The 25,691-nt window shown below is 35.0% G+C and overlaps 1 protein-coding gene and 1 long non-coding RNA gene across 12 annotated transcripts in view; one reads left to right on the top strand and one right to left on the bottom strand.

Annotated features, from left to right (window-relative positions):
* The window catches only part of atosa (atos homolog A), an 80,399-nt gene extending 59,099 nt beyond the window's left edge, over positions 1–21,300 (bottom strand). For 2 of the 11 annotated variants that reach the window (NM_001443970.1, NM_001443971.1), the window contains 2 exon segments: positions 13,083–13,115; positions 20,468–21,300. In NM_001443970.1, the coding sequence (NP_001430899.1) occupies positions 13,083–13,115; positions 20,468–20,579 (145 nt within the window). In that variant the 5' untranslated portion in view covers positions 20,580–21,300. 11 annotated transcript variants of the gene reach the window in all.
* LOC147839795 (uncharacterized) overlaps positions 1–25,691 on the top strand; it is a 218,603-nt gene that overhangs the window by 11,754 nt on the left and 181,158 nt on the right. The window lies entirely within an intron of this gene.

The following is a 25,691-nucleotide window of genomic DNA, read 5'->3' as shown; positions in this document are numbered from 1 at the left end:
GTCTTTTATGCGTTGGGTACGTAACAGGATCAATCAACAACACACTTGCTGGCAACAACAAGACCCAGACAAAAGAAAATACACAAAAGCTGTAAGGCAAAAGGGTGCCTGGGGAAAGTAACACAGACATCATTGTGTGACTGATAAATGCACATGAGAGTGAAGAAACTGTTGAGTTCGGTAAGCAGCTGAGTAACCTAAACCCAAGTAAAGCAACACTTTGACACTTTTCAATGAGATGGTCATGCTAAATTTGAATTTAGTTCATGACCATTTAAAAAGTATGTTCCAAATACAACATTAATATGGGTTGTATTATTGAAAGTTGAACATACTACATCTAACAAGTTGTTAGATGTCACATGATGTACATAAACCGAATTTATAAACCTACCTCTACACTGTAAAAAAAAAAATAAAATAAAGTAATAACAACATGTTTATACACTACTCCAACTTTATTTAGAAAGTTAATAAAGGTTTAAACAAATTTTTTGAAGTTAAAAAACTTTTTTACCTGATATTTTTAGTCAGCTTAAAGTTAAATTGGTTCAACTTACAAATAAAAGTGAAAAACGTATTTTAACAGTCCAGTAAAGGGTCCATTTTAGGTCCAAGGGTCCACATGGTTGAATTGGAATATTATCAAGCTTCGAGAATCCGTTTGTGTGCACATGAAACAAAAATGATTGGTTTATTCTTCTTCTCAGTGTCAGTATAGGGTGCACACTCACAGGTTTTTTACTGCAGTGATATAAATGTATGTGAATTAGGACTGCATAATATATCGTTTCAGCATCGATATCACGATGTGCAAATCCACAAAAGTCACATTGCAAGATATGCAATGTTGAGTCTGAATTATAGTTGACCAGGAGCTAAAGAATTGTAGTAATTGCTGTATTTATATGGAAATTATATGATTCATGCAAAAGGAAGTTATTATTTTAATTTAATTTTTTGTCTTCATTCTAGTAAAATTATCTACATTTCAAAGCAAAAACAAGTAGGCAGGGGACGATGACCGTGTTCAAGGTATACCGTGTTTTTTATTTACATTTTAGTACCTCCAACAGAAAAGATCTCCAAAGTTGCTGTTTTAATTGTAAAAAAAAAATTAAAATAAAATCTGTGTTTTTGAAATGAAGACCATAATTAATTTGAATTGTTGAGCCTAACATGTTTACTGTTCCAAAATATTTTAAATGTTTACAAAGGCGAAAAGTTTTTGTTTTTTTTACCCAGACATTTAAAAAGAATATATTTTAGAGCAATAATCTCAAGATATTTATATCCACCCAGATATTTATATCCAAGGTTATCATCCCGTTAGAATCTTATATCGGCCCATGCCTAAAAACGAGACAATTTTACTTAGAGCTGGGCGATTAATTGAAATCGACATTCAGAACCTATTATCGATCGATTTTTACCAGGTCATTTTTTTCAATTACTTTCTTTACCACATGTGGAGTCATGTGACCCGGTTGATTTTTACGTCCATGTCGAAAGCACAGGTATGGTCCAGCGTAGCCTTCGTGTGGTCGATATACCTCGCACCTCTTTAAAGAATGTAACAACATATCGCACGTTTGCCCTACATTGACGATTAAAAAGCTTCACCAGAGATGCCTTTGAGATGGAATGTTTCTATTACAATAAAATTATTATTAACGTTAAAACATTTTTTACAGACGATTCAAGATTTGCACTCTTTAAAGCATCAGTGAACTACAAGGACAAAAAAATTTTTAATTAATTAAATAATTGTTCATTAATCGTAATAGAGTTAAAATGTTCAATTAATCAAGATTTTCATTTTAGGCCAAATTGCACAGCCCTAATTTTACTTACCCTAGTGGTAGATAATTTTTCTCGTTTTAGGGAATTCTTACATTTTGACTTATTTTTTTTCTTTCAAGTTGAAAACAAAACAATATTTTTATAATTTTGATGTAAGAATTTTTTTAGATATTTGGACAAAGTAAGAAAAAGGATTTTTTTGCAATGCGATTATTTAACTTCTTTACCTGAATACTGTTAGACTGCCCTGAAAGCCATCAAATAGTGCCAAATAGTAATAATTATCAGATTTTTCCAATATCTTGCAACCCTTATATGAATTGAGCATTTCAGTCCAATCAATATAAAGAAATCATCATGATTTAAATGTAATTACAAATACTCACCAATACAGAAACAGAAGTTCAACCATTTTCATGATCATGTCTATTCAGAAAAGATTTAACCACCTGATACATATGGAATATTTATATGTTGTCTTACAAAGGGTCAAAGTTCAGTAGGGCTTTATTGTTTGTGTTCATGAGAAATATGTCTTGTTCTTTTCCTGAGCAATTTTTTTATTTCACATATATATTTTAACATTTTCAAAAAAATTCAATTCAATTAGATAAAATTGAACGTTTCTAATTATTAGATTCTACATTCATTAGAAACAACGAAGATCAGGGAAATCTTACAGAAAGATCTGACTGGACTGTATGGTTTTCACTGTCTGCTAACCATATGAATCCTTTTCTGAGGGCTTAAAACTTCTCTTTAAGGTCTAACAAAGTCTGTTCAAAGAACTCTAGCAAGCAACCTGCAACACACATAAAACCCTCAAGTTTTGCAGGTCAACCATGCCCCAAATAAGTCAGAGAAGAAAAAGAAAAACACACCAACTGCTAAACTCAACCCTCAACAGCCTGCAGGACCCATCAGCCACCTGCCTGCTTACACTGAGCTTTTCCCCAGATCTCCTGTACACACACCTGTCCCCAGACACATGCTCTATGAGGCCAACTTGAGCAATCTCAGTGAAGAACAGAAGCCCGTTTCATCAAATCCGAACTTTAGACTCTAAAATCTGTCCTTAAATCAACGTTAAAAGGAAATCAAAACAAATGTGTACCAGTTTCGAAACCTGGTCAAAACTGGACTTTAAAAGGTCCAGGGTTTTAAGTCAACATAAAATGGATTCTGACCCACTTTTTTTTTTTTTAGGTAATACAATACACATGCGTAAAATCAAAGACAACGCCCCATTTTATCCACTAAGAACTGGCAGGATCATGGAAAATTTTTATTTTTTTGGTTAGTGGCGTCATCGATTATTCACCCTTTACTTCTTTCAAATGTGAGTTTCTGTCTTCTTTAAAACAGAAAAGAAGATATTTTGAAAAGTCTCATCATGATACATTGACCAAACATTAGTTGTTTTTCTACTATGGATGTAAATTGTTACAAGTATGGCTGGCGTTGCGTCATCCAGGTGGATGCTGCACACTGGTGGGGGAAGAGGAGACTCCCCCCGTTGTGTAAAAGTGCTTTGAGTGTCTAGAAATCTAAATATATCTTAATATAAGTAAATTATTATAATTATTATCTTTTTTTTAATTAAGTTTTAAAGTGGAAGTAAAGCAGTCAGTCAAGTTAACATTTTATTTTTTGTAAATTGCTTTCCACTTTGGTGAAAATATATATAAAAAGTTTGATCAATGTATTGTATAAAAGAGAATTAAAGGGCATGAAAAGGGTTTTACTATAGCTTTTAGAGTTAGGGCGACGACATATCAATGTGTCTGACGTCATGGGATTGGTTCCGTTCCCTCAGCTGAACAGATGGATGTCAATGGTTACAAGTTTTAAACTTTCTTCAAAATATCTTATTTTGTGACCAACAAATGAAAGAAACCCATAAAGATTACAATCACTTGAGGTGAATAATTGGTGAGTATATTTTTTGAGTGAAGTATCCCCTTAAAGAATCTCAAAATACACCCAATTGCAGTGCTTTTAGAATCTTTTGACATCATGCAATACATACGAGTAAAATGAAGGGTGGCGCTTCATTTCATCCACTGGGAACTGACAGGATCATGGAAAGTTTCCAATTTTTGGGATAGTGCTGTCATCGATTATTCACCCAAGTTTAAAACCTTTAGGAGTTTCTTCTTTAAAACACAAAAGGAGATATTTAAAAAAAATGTCAGAAGCCATCGACTGCACAGTAGCTTTCTTCAAATCATCTTATTTTGTGTTCAACAGATAAAAAAGAAAAGTCAAAGGTTACACTCACTTGAGGTGAGTAATTAGTGAAGATATATTCATTTTTGAGTGAACTTTCCCCTTAAAGAATCTTAAAATATACCCAATGGCGATGCTTTTAAAATCTTTTGACATCATACAGAAACCAAATTATTTATTTTATTTATTTATTTTTTTTATGAAAGATTACAAAGGCAAACAATCTTCTCTTCAGGGGAATATGCTGAAATGAAGTATTCAAAAGAGAAGCAACGTGTATTAAGAAAGTAAACATGAGTCTGATTTCCTATTGACTTTACACAAAGCCAGATAGAGAAGGAGAACAGGTTAACTAGAACGGTGCACCAAATAATTAACAACCTATCTAATATTAAAGCCACAAAGCTCAGGGTCAGACAGCTCTCTTTTCCATGCCAAAAACAGAATCTACAAATCAAAACTATTGACTAAGTTACCTTTGTGTTGAAACGTCCTGCCATAACTTGGCACACTTTAAGTGACCTATTATCACAAGCGAGTGAGCGTGTGTGTGTGTGTGTATTTTTTCCACAGCACATGATCAGCTGATTGAGCGAGTGTGTGTGTGACTGAGTATTTGAGATGCGGACAAACCAGGCCACCAGTGCAACTGATCCCTGTTGCCAGTAGCAACAGAGGAAATGTAAACACTGTGACTGTGAACAGAGGCGTGCAGATCTGCTTTTACGCTGTTTAGCTGTCCTGACTATCAGAGGATGATAATTTGTTGGTAATTTAAGGCAGACAGGACGGATTTACCCTCAGGTTCTGAAGTATGAGAGAAAAACAGTTCAAATTCACCAAAGACAATTTTAGGTGTCAACCAGACGTGAGTGGAAAGTTTCTGTGACAGTGACACCGAGGGGTCGTAATCTCTATCCAGTGATGGAAAAGTTAAGAATTGATTGATGAAGGGTCGAATTGTTAAAATTATTCCAAAATAATATACCCCTGAGTTGGTCTTTTTTCTAAAAATGTAAGTGTCTCGGGCCAATTATTTAGCTTAATTAAATAAATATTAATAATCTGTGTAACTACTAGAGCTGCACAATATTTATCGTTCAGCATTAATATCGCAATGTGTGTCCGCTATACTCGCATCAAAGAATATGCAAAGTTCAGTAGCATATTATAGTCCACAGGTGTCAAATCCAGTTTCTGGAGGGCCGCAGCTTTGCACAGTTTAGCTTTAACCCTAATTAAACACACCTGATCAAACTAATTGACTCCTTCAGGCTTGTTTGAAACCTACAGGTAAAGGTGCGGTCACACTGGGCTTTTTCTCCCATACACTTCCATTCATATGCACGCGAATGCGTCAGACCGGAAACGCAGGGTCATGCATCAAGTTTCGCAGGTTGCTGCAGTGCAAAGTTCAAGCTTGTTGAACTCTGACCTGCGAAATCGCATCACTTGACTGCGTGAGAACAATCAAGGATAAAAAAAACCTCTCTGGATAGAAATTTAAAACATGGAGCAATCGCTTGCTTTTTAAAATGTCTAATAAGCTTGTTTAATCTGCCCCTTTCGCAGCGCCGCACGACAGAATATCTAATGCTCAAACTCTAATGTGACTGCAGCTTTATAAGCATAATAGATTGTAACTTTATCATGTGCATGCGTTTTACAGGCATTTCAAAAAAGTGTAAAGCATTCGTAATATTTGTAACATCATTCACAGTAACGTAAACCTTTGTAACTTTAATAAATTTACATTACGCTATTACATTTCTGTATCTGAATACTGTTTGACTCTATAGAAAACCATAAATAACTGTTTATTTTACATTTTTCTTTGCTCTATTGTAATAAATCTTGCAATTTTATTTTTTATACACACTGTAAAATCCAAAATGTTAAGGTAACTCAAACTATATAAGTTAAAAAACTAGGGATGTAACGGTATCAGAATTTCACGGTAAGGTAATACCTCGGTATGAATGTCACGGTATGGTATTTATTGAATCATTTACAGGAAAAAACAAAACTTATGAAAATACTCCAAAAAAGTGCCAAAAGTGTCAATGACATACAAATTAGCCATCTATCTGTAAGCTTTGAAACAGGAACTTCAATTTTAATAACAAAAAAAATATTAAACCATGTAAAAAAATTAAGTTTCAATTTAGTAGTGTTGAAAACTCATCTCATTCAACATTTAATCACTCACTCACTTAGATAGAGATGGGTTTAAAGGAAAATTATCATATAAATCATATAGAGATATGACTTGGCCCAGGTTGTTAGCAATGGGGAACGTTGTGCATTGTCTTTCCCCCACTTGAGAGGACAAACCATGAGTGAGATAGAGATCTCATGTCTGCATCAATCTGAACAGTGTGCTGTGTTTCTGCAGTCCCCATGACTGATTAGTCGTATTCCCCAACTTGCAGGCACATGCACACACAGTGCTCAACCTGTGCAGTGCACATGCCCTTTTTAGTCTTGGATAGAAAGTTCCCTTCCAAAATGATCAAAAGTGCCCCCGCGACGCGACATACCCTCCGTCCCCACTTTACAGTACGCGCGCGACAACACAGCTGATAAGAACTCGCGCGACAACACCACTATTACGCGCGCGCGGCGACAACACCCGCTTTAGGGTTTTCCAGCTCTTTTTGATCCCCGCTTCTAGCAGCACACTCCATTTCCGCATTACTGGATCTGTAGAGACAACAGACCGCAAGGGATTATGGCCAAGCCTGGGCTGATGGGAATTGTAGTTTCCGGTACCTCCCGTTCGCTTCATTCGCCTGAGCAAATTTCCTCAGAAGACCTATAGTTTTACCGAGTCATGCGACTACGGTAATATCGAAAAAAATTAATATTGCGGTATGACGGTATTTACAATACCGTTACATCCCCATCAAAAACTAATCCTAATGAGTACTGTAAACTTTGTTTGAGTTGAAATACCCATAAACCCATATAAATTGTTTACAACAATTTATCATTTTTTTTCAGTGCAAGTCTAGCTAGTAAGGTTTGAATGTTAACGTAATTAAGTTAATCAAACTATAGTATGTATTATACTCTTTTGGCACTGTACTGTTGTTGTACTACAACAAAAATAACTTGGCAACATGGCAAGTAAGTTAAAAGGATATGTTAGTGTTAGTAGAATAAACTGACATACTTCTAAAGCTATTTTAAACTTTTTGTCAGTAGAATGCATGTTGGGAGACCATCAAAACGAAGACATTGAGAACACTCAATAACACTGTAGCGCTCTACATGATTTCTCCTTAACGACCCAAGGCTTTTTTCCAGATAACAGCTTATTGATTTTTAAAATCATATACAGTGTTACCACAAAAGCTTCAAACTGCTGCCAAAAAATAATAAAGCGCAAATTAATTATAACAGCACTTGTGTAATGTACTCCAATATGGTTCACCAATCATCAGAGAAATCGAGTGTGAAAAACCGATATGTTACAGGCTGTTACACAACTCTCCTTCACATTCATTGACTTTACAGCTTCACAAAGATAACTCGGAATTCCACTTTTGCTTGTATCCCAGTATACTTAGTCCCAGTTTGCCCATTCCACTTCAGTTGCCCAGAGGGCTTTGCTCTTACCCAGTCGCAATGCAACTAATAGTCAATCATAAGTGTGTTCTTAAATAATCCTGCAGATCTAAGGCCATGTTTTACATTCAGACGAATTACAGGATGCTTCTGACAAGCTCACACCTTCTCTTAATATGCTTTCCCTGTCTGCTTCACGCTAGTTAATTTCCAATAAGAGCAACAGAGACGCAACAGACGGTGGAAAATCTCATCGTACACTAAAGATAGTTACCAAAAAAAGCACTTGCTGAGGTGAAAAAGGAACATTAAAACGATTCTCTGCACAGCTTTTCAATTTTTGTTGGCTTTGTTTTATGAATTACAAAGGTTTTACGTAAATGTAGATAATATATGTTCTCACTATGAGGGTTTTGTTAAGGATTGTAAGGTCAGGAACATTTATGGATTCATGAAAACAATTATCTGTTTGTTATATTTAGCTTTGCACTTTATGTACCATATCCTATTGACAGTGCATACACTACCTGACAAAAGTCTTGTCGCCTATCGAAGTTTTAGGAACAACAAACAATAACTTGACTTCTAGTTGATTATTTGGTATTAGAAGTGGCTTATATGAAAGGTAAAGTCCTCTAGATTACACTTATTTTACCAAAATAAACTATGATTTTTACTTATTTAATTAGAACAGTAAGGTTGGACTTTGCTTTGACAAAAATCTCATCACTTAACAGAAATAATGCACAGTATAGAATATAAAGTCATGGTGCAGTGGAAAATAATTAATTTTGTGTATGACTCCCATCATTAAAATTATTTGGATTCATTTCTAATGCCTCCACCTTCATTTTACCCCAGACATGCTCAATAATGTTCATATCCGGTGACTGGGCCAGCCAAAACCTACCTTCTAGAATCAAAATATTATTTGTTGGTCTTACAAAAGGGAATGACGACAAGATTTTTGCGAGGTAGTGCATTTATTTTGTCCAATCAGATGCTTTCTAAAATGAGAATATTCCTCCCACAAATACAGTTCATGACCATAATGAAAGCTAAACCATATATTGTTTTCCAGGAGTAAAAAAAAACAGGTTTGGAATAAGTGGAGAAAAGTTTATAACAATTTGCATTTCTGGATGATTTACCACTTTAGAAGTATTTTTAAATGAAGTGAGCTTTAGATGATGTCAAAAGTAATCTAAATATAATAACAGAAGCAATTAGAATGGCGAATTATAAATCCATTATTGTGTTAACTATGCCTGCTACCTTGCAGTACAATATTCATCATGACATCATGACATCGTAGCTTTGGTTTTAAAACCGCAATTGAAAGTGCAGCAAATATGTAAAAGTGATCCAGCATGTCAAAAAGACAGTTAATCAAATTGCTCGCTACAAATATGGTTTGTTAATTTATGATTCACTGTCCTCAATTACAACCCCATATGTGCATACAGTCACTAATACAGCTTTTTGTTTAAGTATCCAATCATTCATAATTGCATAATACAGCTTGTTCTATAAGAATAAAATTGATGCAGTAAACAATTAATATAAAAAAAGTGATGCAAATATAACTTTGGAAAAATTTAATTGTTAATGATTTACATTTTTACTTTTTTATAAATTTATTCACACATTTTTATTCAATTATTATTGGCTTATTTGAATACATTTTGTTTGTGAATGTATTTAATACTTAAAAGATTTTCTAATCATGTAAATACTTCAATGTGATTTAATAATATTGTGTTCATTATAATATGTTTATTGCCTTTGGACTACTGTTGTTAACTTTATTAAACATTACACTAATGAATCTTTACACATTTTTTATTTTATTTTGATATTTTATTTTAGCTTTTTCTTCAAACAGTTTCACAAAATCCCTAAAACTCCAGACATTTCATTTACATATTACAATACGTATTAATAATTTTTTTTAGCTTTTACTTCAAACAGTTCTTTAAACCCCCAGAAATCCAGACATTTTATTTAAAAAGAGTTATTTAAAAACAATAATAATAATAACACAAATTACAAAGAAATTAACTAAATGTGTTATTTTCTATATTTCTCTTGATTTTTTTTGTTTAAAATATAATAAAATAGTATTTAATTTTCCACCTAAACATATTAATTTCTTTTTGTGTACTGATTGTTAAACTGATCTGCAGTTTTTTTTGTTAGCTTACTTTCAGTTTCAATTTGAGCTGACTAACTTAATGTATACTTTATATAAAAGGCTTTTTTGGTGATGCAGTTTAAAGATGCCTCCCATCTGGAGAATGAAGTCACATGAATTGCTCAGGTGTGAGTTTTTCCCAGACTTCAACAGAGTGTAAAAAAATGTGATGGTTCTCTGGGTCTCGTCTATCAAATCTGATCTTTATTTCGTATTTTCTATTGAATTCAAGTCAGGTGACTAGCTGGGCCACTCATCTTCATCATCCTTGTAATGTAGATGTTGAACTGAAACAGATTATATTAATTTCCGCTGAGGAAGGGCAGAGGGTTGATGAATACCTACTGACAGATTTCAGCTGCTGTCTGGGCTTTCACTGTCTTTCTACACCTTCCTTCATGTGTTTAATACCTTCTCCCTGTGTCATTTCATTTTATTACACGTAACTTAATTTGTAAACTTATTAGATTTGTTTTCTTTGCATATATGCATTTCGCTGGTTGTAACCAACATCCGGTTAAAATGTTTTCTGGGATAAATAATGACTTGTTTAATACTTATTTCCCTCACTGTATGTATATATGTATTTACAGCAATGCAAAATCCTATAAATCCATCCATGCTAAACCTTGTATCAAAAGTACTGAAGCAATATTGAGAATAAAAGCGACCCATTTAATGATAATATCGGCACTACACTATGGATGAGTTAATAGCTACAAAACAGGCATCACAAGGTTTCATGTACTTAAAAGGTCAAAATCAATGCAACCCAAAAAACGCAAACAAGATGACACATGCAAATGCAAATGAGCTGCCAGTCTCTTATTTGCATAGCTGCTCTTCTGTGCATACAGGTCGTACTAGCTTATTTATAAGTGCAGTTTCAGTGCTCAGGTGTGGTCGGCTCGTGTTTACGTATACAGCTTGTACACATTCCATTAATAGAAACGCCCACAGTGAGTGTTTACACCAACAGAGAGAAAAGCTACAGGTCCAGATGGCCCCCTCTCTTCATGCTGTGTGCAGCTATTTGAGTGAGCGCTGGTCTAGAATCAGTTGCTTTTCTTGAACCTGCCCTTCATCAAGCTGAACCTGAGCCACAGTGGTCGCGGCTAAAGATCACAGCCTCACAGGAACTGATGTCATTGCGCTTGCCTGCCCCCCAGCTGAACAGCAAATGCTCATGTGAGAGATAGAGAGAAGTTACGTAAGACTGCTGACTGTTTCCACAATGCAAAAAGAAATTCTGTGGAGAGCAGCAGAAATATGGCTCACCTGGTGAGTCTCACAAAACCTTTTAAAGTCCACTTGAAATCACAATTTACCATGTTTGTTCTGCTGGTGCCAGGGGCAGATTTGGGGGCCCTAAGCAATTCTAAGGGCCCAACAGTCCTAATAGCCACCCCTTTTATTAATTAAGTAATTAATTTATTAATTAATTTGTTTATTTATTTATTTATTTATTTATTTATTTATTTATTTATTTACAGTTGAAACCAGAAATGTACGTACACTGTATAAAAAGGCACATAACCATTTAAAAAAAGTCAGATGTTAATGTGACTAGACTTTTTCTCAAATTTGTTTCTGTTATGCTTAATAGCAAAATAATGAGAGAGAGATTTTTTGAGAAATTGTTATAACTTTTCTTGTAAGTCAAGTTTACATACAATAAGATTATTATGCTTTAGAAAAAGCTCAGATGATGGTTTCAAAGTTTTGGAAGTTTCTGATTGGCTAATTGACAACATTTGAGTTAATTGGAGGCACAATTGTAGAACAGTTTTACGGAACCCTTAAGCACACTGCTTCTTTGTGTGACAACATGGGAAAATCAACAAGCCAGAATCAAAAAAAAAAAAAAAACAGATTACAATTTGCTAAATTACACTGGGAAAAAAAGACTGATTTTTGGAGACATGTCCTGTGGTCTGATGGAACTAAGATTGAACTGTTTGGCCTAATGACCAGTGTTACATTTGGAGGACAAAGGGAAAAGCTTACAAGCCTAGAAACACCATCCCAACTGTGAAGTATGGGGAAGCAGCATTATGTTGTGGGGCTGTTTTGCTGCAGGAGGGACTGGTCCACTTCACAGCATAGATGGCATCATGAAGAAAGAACATTATGTAGAAATACTGAAGCAACATCTCAAGACATCAGCCAGCAAATTAAAACTTGGCCACAAATGAGTCTTCCAGACAGACCATGACCCTCAGCATACTGCCAAATTAGCTAAATGTTCTTTAAGAACAACAGAGTGAATGTTTTGGAGTGGCCATCATAAAGCCCTGCTCTCAATCCAATAGAAAATTTGTGGGCAGAGTTGAAAAAGCTTGTGCGACCAAGACAGCCAACAAATCTGACTTAGTTACACCAATTCTGTCAGGAGGAATGAGCCAAAATTCCTTCAAACTATGGATGGGTCAGTTGGCGTTTCTGTTTGGAGTTTGCATGTTCTCCCCGTGTTGGCGTGGGTTTCCTCCGGGTGCTCCAGTTTCCCCCACAAGTCCTAAGACATGCGGTACAGGTGAATTGGGTAGGCTAAATTGTCCGTATAGTGTATGTGTGTGAATGAGTGTGTATGGGTGTTTTCCAGTGATGGATTGCAGATGGGAGGTCATCCATTGCGTAAAACATATGCTGGATAAGTTGGCAGTTTATTCCGCTATGGCGACCCCAGATTAATAAAGTGACTGAGCCGAAAAGAAAATGAATGATTAATTCTTTTGATTTACTAATAGTTATAGAATCAATGAAATGGCTCATGTCGCATGTACTCTCTCTCGGTCTTTCAGCTACTGAAAATGTCATTAAATCATCTATGGTAACATTCATAACCTTACATTTACCTTAGGAAAATCATTAAAGGCCCTAAAATTCATCAGTAACAACAATTTCTTTACTGGATATGTTCCACTTTTAATACATGATATTTAAGATTTTCTAACTGCATTACAGAAATGAATCAAACCCAGGTTTAAATGCTGGTTAACTATTGCTTTGTTAAGTTCCACCAAACTGATTATCCCGTTTGATTAGATTAGTCATGCATACATTGCATTTTTTAAATTGTATTACAATTTACAAAATTATATCTCCTTACTTTGTTCTGATATTATTATTCAAAATCAAAACTTTTATATTTTAGGTTGGAATGTGACCTGGACGTGTTTTCTAGATTGAGAATTTGGTTGTGTATCATTGGCTTCCAGGGAAACCAAAAAAAACTGCTCATAACCTTGTTATAGAATGCGTGATGCTTATACAAAGGATTTCATACCTGGTTGATGAAGCGCTCTTCTATGGTGACAATCTAAGACAAAACAAAGAAGAAAAACAATGTGCAAACTAGCAACCATTAACACACCTAATTTCCCGCTGCGTGAGGTGTATACACACACACACACATACACAGACACATCCACACCGCCCAACTCAAGGGAAACTGTGTCATAATCAAACAGCTGTTCGGCTTCAAGACGAGACACTCCAAACTCTCCCAGCTGACTGCAGCAGGCCTGATCCGACTGGTTATTCCAGAACGGGAACAAAAATATGACATAATTTCTCCCTGGAACATGTTTCCACATGGCCTTCACAACACAAAGTTCCTGGATCCACTAGCAGCTTTCCACCTGATGACATAACAGGCGAAGTTTTTTTTTTAATTCACAAATACACACTGACAAAAAATAAGATGCAAAACGGAATTCTTTTATGCGTTTATATTGCATGTATTCCAGCGTTTCACAATCCTTTTACCGTGAACTAGGACTAGGGCTGCACAATATAATCCCAAAATATCTTCATGAATAATAGGATATTATGTAATATACTAGAGGTGTAACTGTACACAAACAAAGTTTCATGGTAAAACTTTTACGCAGTGGCGCTCATTACTGTCAGTTCCACAGCAGTGGAAAAAAAATGAGAAGAACTGTGAGGTGGAACAAGCGTTGCAAGCTTCTGTGTAGCAAGCTGGCATGACAAGGGCAACATGGTGGAGCCATTTCTGTGTGCTGCATCTCATGTTTTCAGATACAAATTTGCATTCTTTGTGAATGCCGTCTAATAGGGAACTTTTTTTTTAACAGATATTGCGATTTCGATTTGATTTGCAATTTCATTTTGTAGTCAAGCTTCAGCTTAATAATCTGTCTTGTAGCTTCTACTGCTAACATACAGTGAGTGGTAGTTAAAAAAAAAGAAACTGAAAAGATATTAACTTCAACATTTATTCAAATTTGTTTTAAATATAGAGCAAACAGTATGCACAAACAAAATGACCTTACCTTTCTGTAATTAAGTTGAACTCAAGTTAGCGATAGTGTAGCTTATTATAAAAATAAAAATATTTTTTATAAAAATACAGAACACTCAGCAAAATAATATAGCTGATAAGAGCCTTTGTGTGGCTTATATAGTCTAAAACTAAATAATTATTACAGATGCTACACAAAATATCATAACGTTGACAGCTTGTGTACTTCAAAATGGCTAAAATAGATATGAGGAAATGTTATGTCTCCTATCCTGCATTTGAATTATTTTTTTTCAAATCCGTCTTTGGTCACTGCATTAAAAGGCACTGTGTCTTTAGCGAGATAGTGTGTTATACCATTAGTTATCTCATGGGCACCAGCTGCACCAGCTGTTTGTAAGTTCTTTTTTAAACTAGAAGGTAAAGTCCACACTATTGGCTTTGTAACTACTAGCTAGTCTGTAACTAAATTTTTTAACATGTTCTTAAAGCAAACCGTTGTTAGTGGGTCGTAAGCTTTCTGTAAAGTCATGCGTACAGTTGCATTGAATGAAGTAATGTCCAATAAGAAGCATTTCATTCCATAAAATGCTTTGAAATTCTGCAGCTAACGCACCAATAAATAAATTCTCTATAAAAACATAAATGACAAATGATATTTTTATAGTACAATACAATACAGTCAGTCACTACAGACAACCACATACCTGCATCACAAATCGTGAATGCACGCGAAATACACATGAAGTTATTAAAACATTTTAATTTTGTGTGACTTTGAAACCAAAATATTCCCATATTAGTAATGTTGTTTTCCTTTAATATTAATTAGTTTATTAAAGCTTCTGAAGCAGCAGACGCCATCATCCAACTCGTCCGCGCTTTTTTTTTTTTTGTGGGCATTCTGCATAGTTCGGTTGCTCAATTCTGATTGGGTAGAACGAAAGTGTGCTCACTCAGTTTGCTATTAAAACTGTCACACACAGAAGCCATGCACGCATTTGCTCTGGGCGAGGATGACAGAATTTTCCTTTTTTAGGAGATCTATCCCATTAACCTCGATTATGACTTAAAAAGTACTTGCGGTATTAAAATAATAACTCAAAAATATCTACCTATGTTACTCAGCTTCGACACCAAAAAGAAAAAAAAAAACAATTCCTTAGTGGAAAATAAAATGAACAATCTTCAAAACCTCTGTTTTTCTTCAAACAAACCAGTCATATGGCTTGGAACGGCATGGTTGTGATTAAGTGATCACAGAATCTGTTAGGTCAAATACGCCTCTAAATGATCAAATCAAAGTGATCAAAACAACCAGGGAACAGTGCCGGATCAATAATGTTAAGCAAAGAGGGAAAAAAGAAAACGTGTTTGTTTACATGCCAAACAAGAGATGTTTATTGGTGTCAGCTCCAGACGAATTGATTTTCAGCCGCGATAGAGTCCAAAGGAAGCCACATGATCCTGTTACATGTCTGAGTTTATTGTGAGTGTCACCCTAGTGCCAGAAACAAGAGAGAACCACAGAATCCCTACTTAAAAAAAACAAAACTAGAAAAACAGGATATAGTCTAAATTAGGGCTGCATGACATTGGAAAAACTGTCATTGAAATATTTAGTTTTATTCTGGGATATATGTATATTGCAATATCTTGAATATAATTTCACAATATGTTTTAAATAGCTCCATTTGGGATCAAATAAACAATTTTACACTGATAGAGAGTGCATCTGCTGCATAAAATATAGTAAATAAAATACAAGGATAAATTTACACAGTAAAACAAAGATACTAATTAAATAAACAGTGCTTTGTGGTTTTCTAAGAAGATTGCAGCATTCAAAAAAGACGTTTCCTGCTTGTTCAAACTACTTACTTACAATGAGTTGAAACAACACAATTCTTAAGTTTTTTGGGGGGCAACTTAATTGTTGTATACTCAGTCCACTTAAATTTGTAAAAACGATTAAGTTAATTTAAGGGACCAACGCACAAACACCAGGCGTACAAGTAATATATGTAAAGGAAACACAGGCCCAATATGAGCCGTTTACATATATTTCAATTAATAAGGAAAACGAGTGCATATTTTTATCAACACTAATATTGGATTTTTTTTAAGTGTGTTCGTGTGTGTGTGTGTGTGTGTGTGTAAAACAATATAATTTGCACAAAGAAATTATGGGGTTCTACTCTTAAGTTGTTACTTTACCCCGTTTAGAGCATCATTATGGGGGTTTTACGTTATAACTAATGTGGTTCAAACGATGGATCTGCGACAGAAAAAAACTACAGGTTTTAGGAAACACTCGTCAATACATCGTTTTTTCCCAAACGGAAAAATCGTACTATGATAGGTCAGCCAGCATTTATGTCGTTGTTTGGGAAACGCACACCAGATTGCCACTTTTGTTTAAATGCCTGCACCTGCTGAAGTTACAGTAAACACCACTTGGAGGTGCTCATGCAAAAAAAAAACAGTCAAGGTGATGTCAGTTTCACTTTGATTCGATGAAAAAGATGATGCACGATAAATGTGGAGCTGCTTTTTTCATCGTTGTCTAAACAAAAGCTGTATGATGAACGCAACAGCTATTACAATAATGTCAGCAGGAGTGGAAAGTAGCAAAAAGGATTTGATGGCGAGTTTCATTTCATTTTCTTTTCTTTCATTCATTCTCTTGTCAGCTTAGTCCCTTTATTAATCCGGGGTCACCACAGCGGAATGAACCGCCAACTTATCCAACAAAGTATTTACGCAACAGATGCCCTTCCAGCCACAACCCATCTCTGGGAAACATCCACACACACACACTCATACACTACGGACAATTTAGCCTATCCAATTGACCTGTACTGCATGTCTTTGAACTGTGGGGGAAACCGGAGCACCCGGAGGAAACCCACTCAAACGCAGGGAGAACATACAAACTCCTCACAGAAACGCCAACCAGCGACCTTCTTGCTGTGAGGCGACAGCACTACCTACTGCACCACGGCTTAGCCTAGAGGGGTAGGGTCGGCAAAGGACCTCGAGCCAGGAATCGAACTCAAGTCGCCGTGAGCATCATGGTGCGATATGTTGGCGCACTTAACCACTAGGCTATTGGTGCCAACCACTTTTCTTTCATGACTTGCAATTTTATTTCAAAGCACCATCTAATGTCAGAAGGTGATTTTGGGCAATTACTCTGCTCATCGCCAATTAATATGGCCTGGATTTGAATGCAGAAAAACATCTTGAAAAACGCTGACAATAAACATGAGCAAAAAGAGCCTCGATGTGTATGGGCATTTAGGGTTAAACTTTGCATGTGTTTTCTGGTTAATTATAAATCACAACTCGCAATTGTGACTATTGCAGATTCTCACATTGAGATATCGAAGCTAAAATTATACATTGCACTGCCCTAGTCTGAACAATGTGGAAAGTGTTTTGTTTCCAAAGTTAAGAGTAAAGAAAACAAGCGGGATGATTTCATTTATTCATTCTTTTTCTTTCCGGCTTCGACCTTCGTGCTGTGAGGTGAGCGTGCCACCCAGCTGAGGGTTGAATTCTTTGTGGATTTTTTTTTTTTTTTGCACGCGGGCGCTTCCTGGCCTTTGGGGGATATTTAATAGACATGTGCTTCTCTGACAAGATGTACATGACAATTACTTAATTGCATTTACGAATCGCAATATTTTTCGGATGATAACCCAGCCCTACATCTCTGCATCAAAAAACATAACAAAACCATTGTAAACTAAAAATGTTGTATCCAACAACAAACATCTAAGCTCAAATTAAACTAAATATGTAGTCAAGCAAAAATTCTTGTAACCAACAAAGATGCATTTAAATCCAAGCGGAGAGTGTACCGGTGTGTATGGGCATATAAGGTTAAATTTTGCATGTGTTATGAACTGTGATTTCCGATTCATTTTAATCACAACTCGACAATGTGACTATTGCAGATTCACACACCACAATATCGATACTGAATTTATACACTGCACAGCCCTAGTCTGAACAATGTGGAAAGCGTTTTAAGTTTCCAATGTAAAGAGGAAAGAAATCAAGAGGGAGTGCTTTTGGAAGTGAACAACCTGCTATTTTCATCAGTGGAACAGTATGTTCCATATAACAATGGCACAGAAGGGATGTCATATCTTCAGCAAAACAGCCTTTCGACAGTAATTGACTCTTACTCCGAGAAGCCAAACAGACCAAGAGGTCTTTAATCCACAAGAAGAGATCCAATAGAGGAAAACAGTTCTGAAGACACCATAGGAATGCAAATAGCTCATTCCAATTTAAAGTTTATTCTCTGTAACAAAACTGAGTTCCAACAAAAATATATCTGACTTGTCGAGACTGTTTGTTGGCCTTTGGAAATTGGCAGCTTTGGTTGCGGCAGTAGGGCAAACCACAGTCACAGGGGCCAAATTACATCCAAACATGACTCCAGCATGTCCAAACATGGAAGCTTAGGACCGAGAGTACAGCAGTTAGATGGTTTATTATCTAGATATAGTATAACTATATAACTATAGTTGATGTCATGTTACAAACATTTCAATGTCTAGGGTACTATTTGAGAGTGGTGTGCTGTGCGGCTGGTTTCATAAATTTTTATAAGGAAGAAGAGACCTATAGCAGTGACAAATCTAATGGGGGAAGGAGGGAGGGCAGGTCATGTCATGCAAATATGGGCTGAGTGCCCATTCACTAATGTAATGCTAAATCACTTTCTGCAGTTAATTCCATTGTATTATTGGTCTAATTTAATCAGATGATCTTTCAGAATGAACACCTAAAAATCAAAATCATAACCAATGAATAAACATTGACCAGACAACGACAATTCCATATCCAAGCAAACCATATATAGAACCAAACATGCACTCAACATAAGACAAATCAAACATGTACATAAAAATAAACCGCACCTAACCAAATCAAACCCATACCCAACAGAAATTTACCCAAGCTTGAACGAAACATCTACCTAAAGAAAACTAAAAATAACCCAAGCAAACCCATATAAAACTATAACAAATCTGCAGCGAGGTATACAATACATGCATATGAGGGCAGGGCAATTAAACAAAGCCAATTTATATGCTAATTTAGTCAGTAAAGCCTATTCTAGTTAACCTCCAGTATGTGCTTTCAGATGTAGCAGTAAGTTTACTGACAAACTACACAAAATTGCATTTGAATCCAAAGTTGATTAAATCAGATGATAATGAAATCAAGTTAATCATTCTGTGATTGCGTAGATTATTAGTGAACTATGGCTCTGTGTAGTAAATGCTGCTGCATCTGCAATCATGTGAAAATACAACATAAACTGTTTTTATTCAAACTCTTTTCCTTATTTCAGTCAAGTGTTTATAATAGTAGTTGTGGCCATTTATGGTTTTATGATTCTTAGTCACATTACTAGCTTAAAGTTTCTGCACAAGTGCACCCTCTGGCCTTTGGAGGATATTTACTAGACGTGCTTCCCTGACAAGATGTACATGAGAATCGCTTAATCGCATTTGCAGTTTCATTTCGAATAATCACCCAGCCCTATGTGTAAAAAATAAAAATAATAATGATAAAAAGTAACAGACTAAAAAGCCTGACCTACTTAAAACAAAGCTAGCTAACCTAACCAAGACCACATCCAACTAAAGCAAATCTGACCTTGCTCTGATTCTAAACAAAGCATTCACATACCTAAACAAATCAAACATGCATCCAACAAAAAAGCCAAGCTCAAATCAAACTAAACGCATAGTCAAACAAAAATACATGTAACCAACAAAAACACATTTAAATCCAAACACCTAAAAACAAATACACACCTTGTACAAAGTCTGGCCAAAACAAACCCATACCCAGCTTAAACAGACCTATACCAAACCAAAACAAACATTTACCAAACCCAAACGGCAAATATGCAATCCATATGCATATAAGCAACAAAACAAAACCCAAGAACCATCAAAACCAACTTATCCCCAACCAAAACAAACACATTTACGTGATTGTACACATATTATCGACGATAAATCGCGTTACAGTAACGGTAGCGAATGTAGAGAACGCTCTTATATAATAAAAGGACAGTTTTAAAGAGTGTGAAGATGTTTATGTCAGCGGAAAAAAACACAAACAACATACAGCGCACACACACATTGACACAGCTGATCTAGGGCGCTTTGTTCTGTTCAGAAAGCGACAACTAACGCATTAGCAGCGACAAAAACAAAATGTTACAATGCATCATCTGCACATTATCAAAGCACATGCATGAAACAATGAAACAAACACTGCAGCGCCGTGACGTCACGACTCAAACACAGATGACATTCAAACACTGGTGTAATCACGCAATTTTCTATTCTTTTATTGGATATATTTACCTCTGTCAGGTTTCATGTTGGTCACAGACACCGTGATCCCCTCCAGGATGCCCGCGGTCCGTCTTCCGTCTTCAGATCTTTGTTTAGACTTAAAAACTCGTCCCTTAGACATCGGTTAGCTATCGATCTGGCACACAGCCATTCGGATATTAACGATCTGAACTGTGAGATCAAGCGTGGATCTATATGCCACTGTATGTTAAGAGTCCAGCGGTCTGATGAACTAGTCCATCAAAACACCAGCGGTCTACCTAAATAAACACGCAATTATCATCCCTCTTCTCTATCTAGATAAATATCCCGCCTGCCAGTCGCCTCATTGCCGATGCCTAAACGAGCTCCAGTGCCAACACACCAGTCTCTCCTCTGCCACTGATCTGCTCAAATTAAAGCCACATGAGACGCATCGGGATCCCCGAGATCATTTTCACCAACCAGCAAGATCGGACCCTGGACTGGTAGATGAGACACTAACAAGGAACCACCAACATCATCATTATCAACATCACCATCATCTACTCCAGACTGGAGAAATGTTACGTGGCTGTGGCGAGTCTCACTTCAGCCGACAAGAAGTGGCTCATTTCTCTAAACCCCCTTCTTTTTCGACCACTTGATCATAAACCCTCCCCATAAAAGCAAGAAAACACTGGTGACGGAACGACTAGGTTAACAACTAGTTGAAACTATCTGCACGACGCGACTGGCAGAACGCGATGACGGTCTCTAAACAGAAGTTTTCGAGATGTCTGAACGATATCTCGGAGATTAAATGATCAGCAGGGACAAAGCTCATGTTCTCTCTCTCCCCTCTCTCTCTCTCTCTGCTTGTCAAAACAAATGCAGGAGGACAGCCTCTTAAGTCATGTGTCCCAACAACAGCTGGTCCCGCCCCCAGGTTGGACGTCACTTCCGCCCCACGGCACTCGCTTGAACCTGTTACCGCGAAACTCGTGGATGTAACCCCCTTTGGGTTAACACAAGTTTACAAGAGTGTGAATGCTTAAATGCAAATGTTTTTTTTTTCTGCTGGAACTCTCTCACCGTGAAAAAAATACTATAAGTAGCTGTAATTAATGTTGTGGTAATTCTAGTTGAAGAGGTGATACAACAATTATAGTAATATAAACGAATAACCAATAGGCCTACTGTATATTTTCTACATATGGGCTGTTATACAGTGCCCAGCATATATAAGTACACCCCTCACAAATCTATCTTTTAAATTCATATTTTTTTATACCCATACCCAGCAAAAACAAACCAAAACAAACATTTACCCAAGCTAAAAGGTCAACAAAACAAAACCCCAGAACGTTCAGAACCAACGTGTCCCCATTCAAAACAAACTAAATCAAACACATTTATGTGAATATACACATATTATTGACAATAAACAAGGTTACACTAATGTTAGTGAATGTAGAGAACGGCCTTGTATAATAAAAGGACAGTTTTAAAGAGTATGAAGGTGTTTATGTCAGCAGAAAGAAAACCCGAATACAGCATACAGCGCGCGCACACACACACATTATCACAGCTGTTCTAGGGCGCTTTGTTCCGTTCATAATCTGTTGTGGTTATTAGTTGTAGAGGTGATACAATAATTATAGTAAATAAATAACCAATACTGCAACAGTTACAATTTCTACATATATGGTCCTTAGCATATTTAAGTACTGTACACCCCTCACAAATCGTATCTTATATTTTTAATCTATACTAGTGGTTCTCAAATTTTGTGTACGCGGGCATCCTTCCAGTGGTACGCAGAGGAATACATGCAAAATATGTTTAAAAAAATTATTACTAATGATTTATATATGAATAAGATGACTAAATTCATAAGGTCCAAGCAACATTTCTAGGTTTTGATGAATAGGCTACTACTTTACATTTAAGTCCAGAAGTTTTTTTTTTTTTTACTTTTTAAGAACAGTAGTCTACCATTTTAATTAAACTTTAAAAGCAAATTTTAATTAAAACTTTTTTATTTTATTTATTTTTTTGTTTTTTTCTACCTGTAAACACAGTACAGTGTTAATGTTCAAACTATTTATAATGTTTAAAGTGGCTCACAATAATAAATATTCCTAATAATAGGAATTAATCTGCCTGGTTTTTGAACTGTGCAGAGCTGTAGCTGCTTAATTAGGCGTACTATGCTACTGTATTTCAATACTGTTCATTATGGTGGCACTTGGAGAGATAATATTTTTACTGAGGTGGTGCTTGATGAAAAAAGTTTGAGAACTTTTTTACAAGAACTGATCTATACAATATTATATTTGTGCATATACGTTAGATTAGTCAGTACTGAAGCTAATTCTGGAGCTTGTCTAACAAAATAATTCAAGATAATGGTCCAAAAACTAGAACACCCAAATTTATATGTTATAGAAAAATATTAAAGACAAAAAAAAAAAAATATATATATATATATATATATATATATATATATATATATATATATATATATATATATATATATATATATATATATATATATATATATATATATATATATTGCTTGAATTTAATTGTATTATCTTTCTGTTTCTGAATATGTTTGGTGACTAAAATATTATTTTAATAAATATATCTGTTTGATAAATCTGTTTAGTTTAAATGCACCAAAATACATTGCCCATATTCACTGAGAAGTAGATAAAATATTTTTTTTTTAAGTGAGATGTACTGAAATGTGCTGAGCACTCTATAGGTTAATATTTGTAGGCTATTTATTACTGTCTATTACTTGTAGATAGTAAATATTACAGTATTGCTGGAGAATTATCTTAACTGACAGAATTGTAAATACTGTGCAATACAGTAAAATATAATATATTTTAGTAGTTTATGGTTCAGCCAAAAATGTTAAATGATTGTCAGAAATAAATGGGTACAAGATCTCTTTAAAATGGTCAGTTACTGGATTTCCTAAGAGTGTTTTTTGTTTAAGTCTTTTAACATTAACTTTAACATTTCTTCCAATTTTTAAATAAAATATAACATTTGTATATTTTTTTAAATAACAGTTATGTAATAGATATGTGTAATAAATATAAAAAGTTGCATTTGTTGCAATTAAAAATCAGAGTTATGTACTAAATATTGTTTTCAACTCACTGATATAAAACAGCAGTGCAGAGGCGCAGTGGGTAGCGCTGTCACCTCACAGCAAGAAGGTCACTGGTTCGAGCCTCAGCTGGGTCAGTTGGCATTTCTGTGTGGAGTTTGCATGTTCTCCTCATGTTTGCATGGGTTTCCCCCACAAAGACATGCACTATAGGTGAATTGAATTAGCTAAATTGTCCTTAGTGTATGAGTGTGAAAAAGTGTGTTTCCCAGTGACATGCGTAAAACATATGCTGGATTAATTGGTGGATTATTCTGCTGTGGCGATCCCTGATTAATAAAGGGACTAAGCCAAAAAGAAAATGAATGAATGAATGACATAAAACATGTTTGTTGTTTAAATAAACTAACAAATGATAATAACAGAGGATAAAACAAAACACACACAACTTTAAATTGTAAATCCAACTTGTCTTAATAGTAAAACATTCATTCATTCATTCATTCATTCATTCATTCATTCATTCATTCATTCATTCATTCATTTATTCATTCATTCACTCATTCATTTTTGGCTTAGTTCCTTTATTAATCAGGGGTCGCCACAGCAGAATAAATCAGTTCAAAACCTAAAATAAAAAACAATAATTTCTAAAATCTATAAAATTAATAATAAAATAATATGAACTAATTAACATTGTGGACAATTCATAATATCAAATAAACGTCAAAGGCCATGTAAACCTTTTCTTGTTTCTTTAAATGGATTGTTGACATAAAATTGAAAATACTCTACATTAATTCACACTTAAAGTTTATGTATTTCTTCTTATAGAATGCTGGGAAAAAGCAGTCATTGACATGCGTATAAGAACAAAAAATAAAATGCCTTTTCCCCAACCATTCTGCAGCATATCTTTCTTTATGTTCAACAAAGAAAGAACAGTGGAAAGAAAACATTTTATTTTTAGGTGAACTATATGCCATTATAAGCATATGCTCTTGTTTAATAATATGATCATCAGGTTTCATTTTTAAAACTCATCAGATTCTAATACAATTTTTAACAATTCATTCACTGGCTTTGTCTTTCTGTAGTAAAGCAATTATCAGTATTAATGAATGTCGTCTAAATGTTAGCATGTGCAATCTCTATTAAATTGAATTTGTCCCAGGGGTTCAGGCCTTATTACAAAACTCTCCACTGTCGTTCATGCTATTAGATAACAGCACAGAGGTCATTGTAGCTGATTGATGGAATAGAGCTTTCACGCATCGAAGAACAAACGAATACCCAGAAGGATTAAACCGACGTTCATTTTTAGCTTTACCCCTACAGACAGATTAAAAAATAGACAAAACACTTAAGGATATAAAAAGGCTTAGAACTTCCACTCTGTCTTATGAGATACTACAAATATGACTTTATTTGGGGATCACCAATCAGATTATGACGTTTAACACGTGACTTTGTATTTCTATTCATAAATAACTGAAAAAAAGTATATCTATGCAACACCTTTTGAATTTCTAATTTTAAATTCATTAAGGTTTAGTTTACTTTGGCTTTGGTTGACACGAGACACGGGTTTTGTTATAGCAGTTGTGTCGTGCCACCTAGTGGACTATGCTCAGAATGACATCTTGTGTTGGTGGACTAAATTTACTTTCCAATTTACCGTTTTCTATACTATGGAAAAAAAAATCAACATGATTGTTTTGTAGAAATTAAAATCTTATGGTGACTGTGAAAACTGTATTATAAATAAGTTATGATTTATTATTTGTGTAGCAAATTAACCCAATAACCCAAACTATTTATGACAAAATACTACTACTACTACTACTACTACTACTACTACTACTACTACTACTACTAATAATAATAATAATAATTATTATTATTATTATTATTAAAATGTCTATGTAATGCTAAAATTTAACATTACATTTTTAACAATGACAAAGTTAAAAAAAAACAAATTATACTTTGAGTGTTAATAGAAAGAATAGCCTAAAACAAACAAATTTTGTTTGCTAGGTGGTCAGAAAAATACATTTAAAAACAGCAACAACAGCAACACCTGATTTTAAATGTCTTTAGGTATAGATCAAATCAAAAGTGTAACAATAAAATTAGGCTATT

Source organism: Danio rerio, chromosome 18 (genome assembly GCF_052040795.2).
Source record: "Danio rerio strain M-AB ecotype USA chromosome 18, GRCz13ab, whole genome shotgun sequence".
Classification (NCBI taxonomy): domain Eukaryota; kingdom Metazoa; phylum Chordata; class Actinopteri; order Cypriniformes; family Danionidae; genus Danio; species Danio rerio.
The sequence above is the reverse complement of the archived record's forward strand: the minus strand, read 5'-3'. Positions and strand labels throughout refer to the sequence as shown.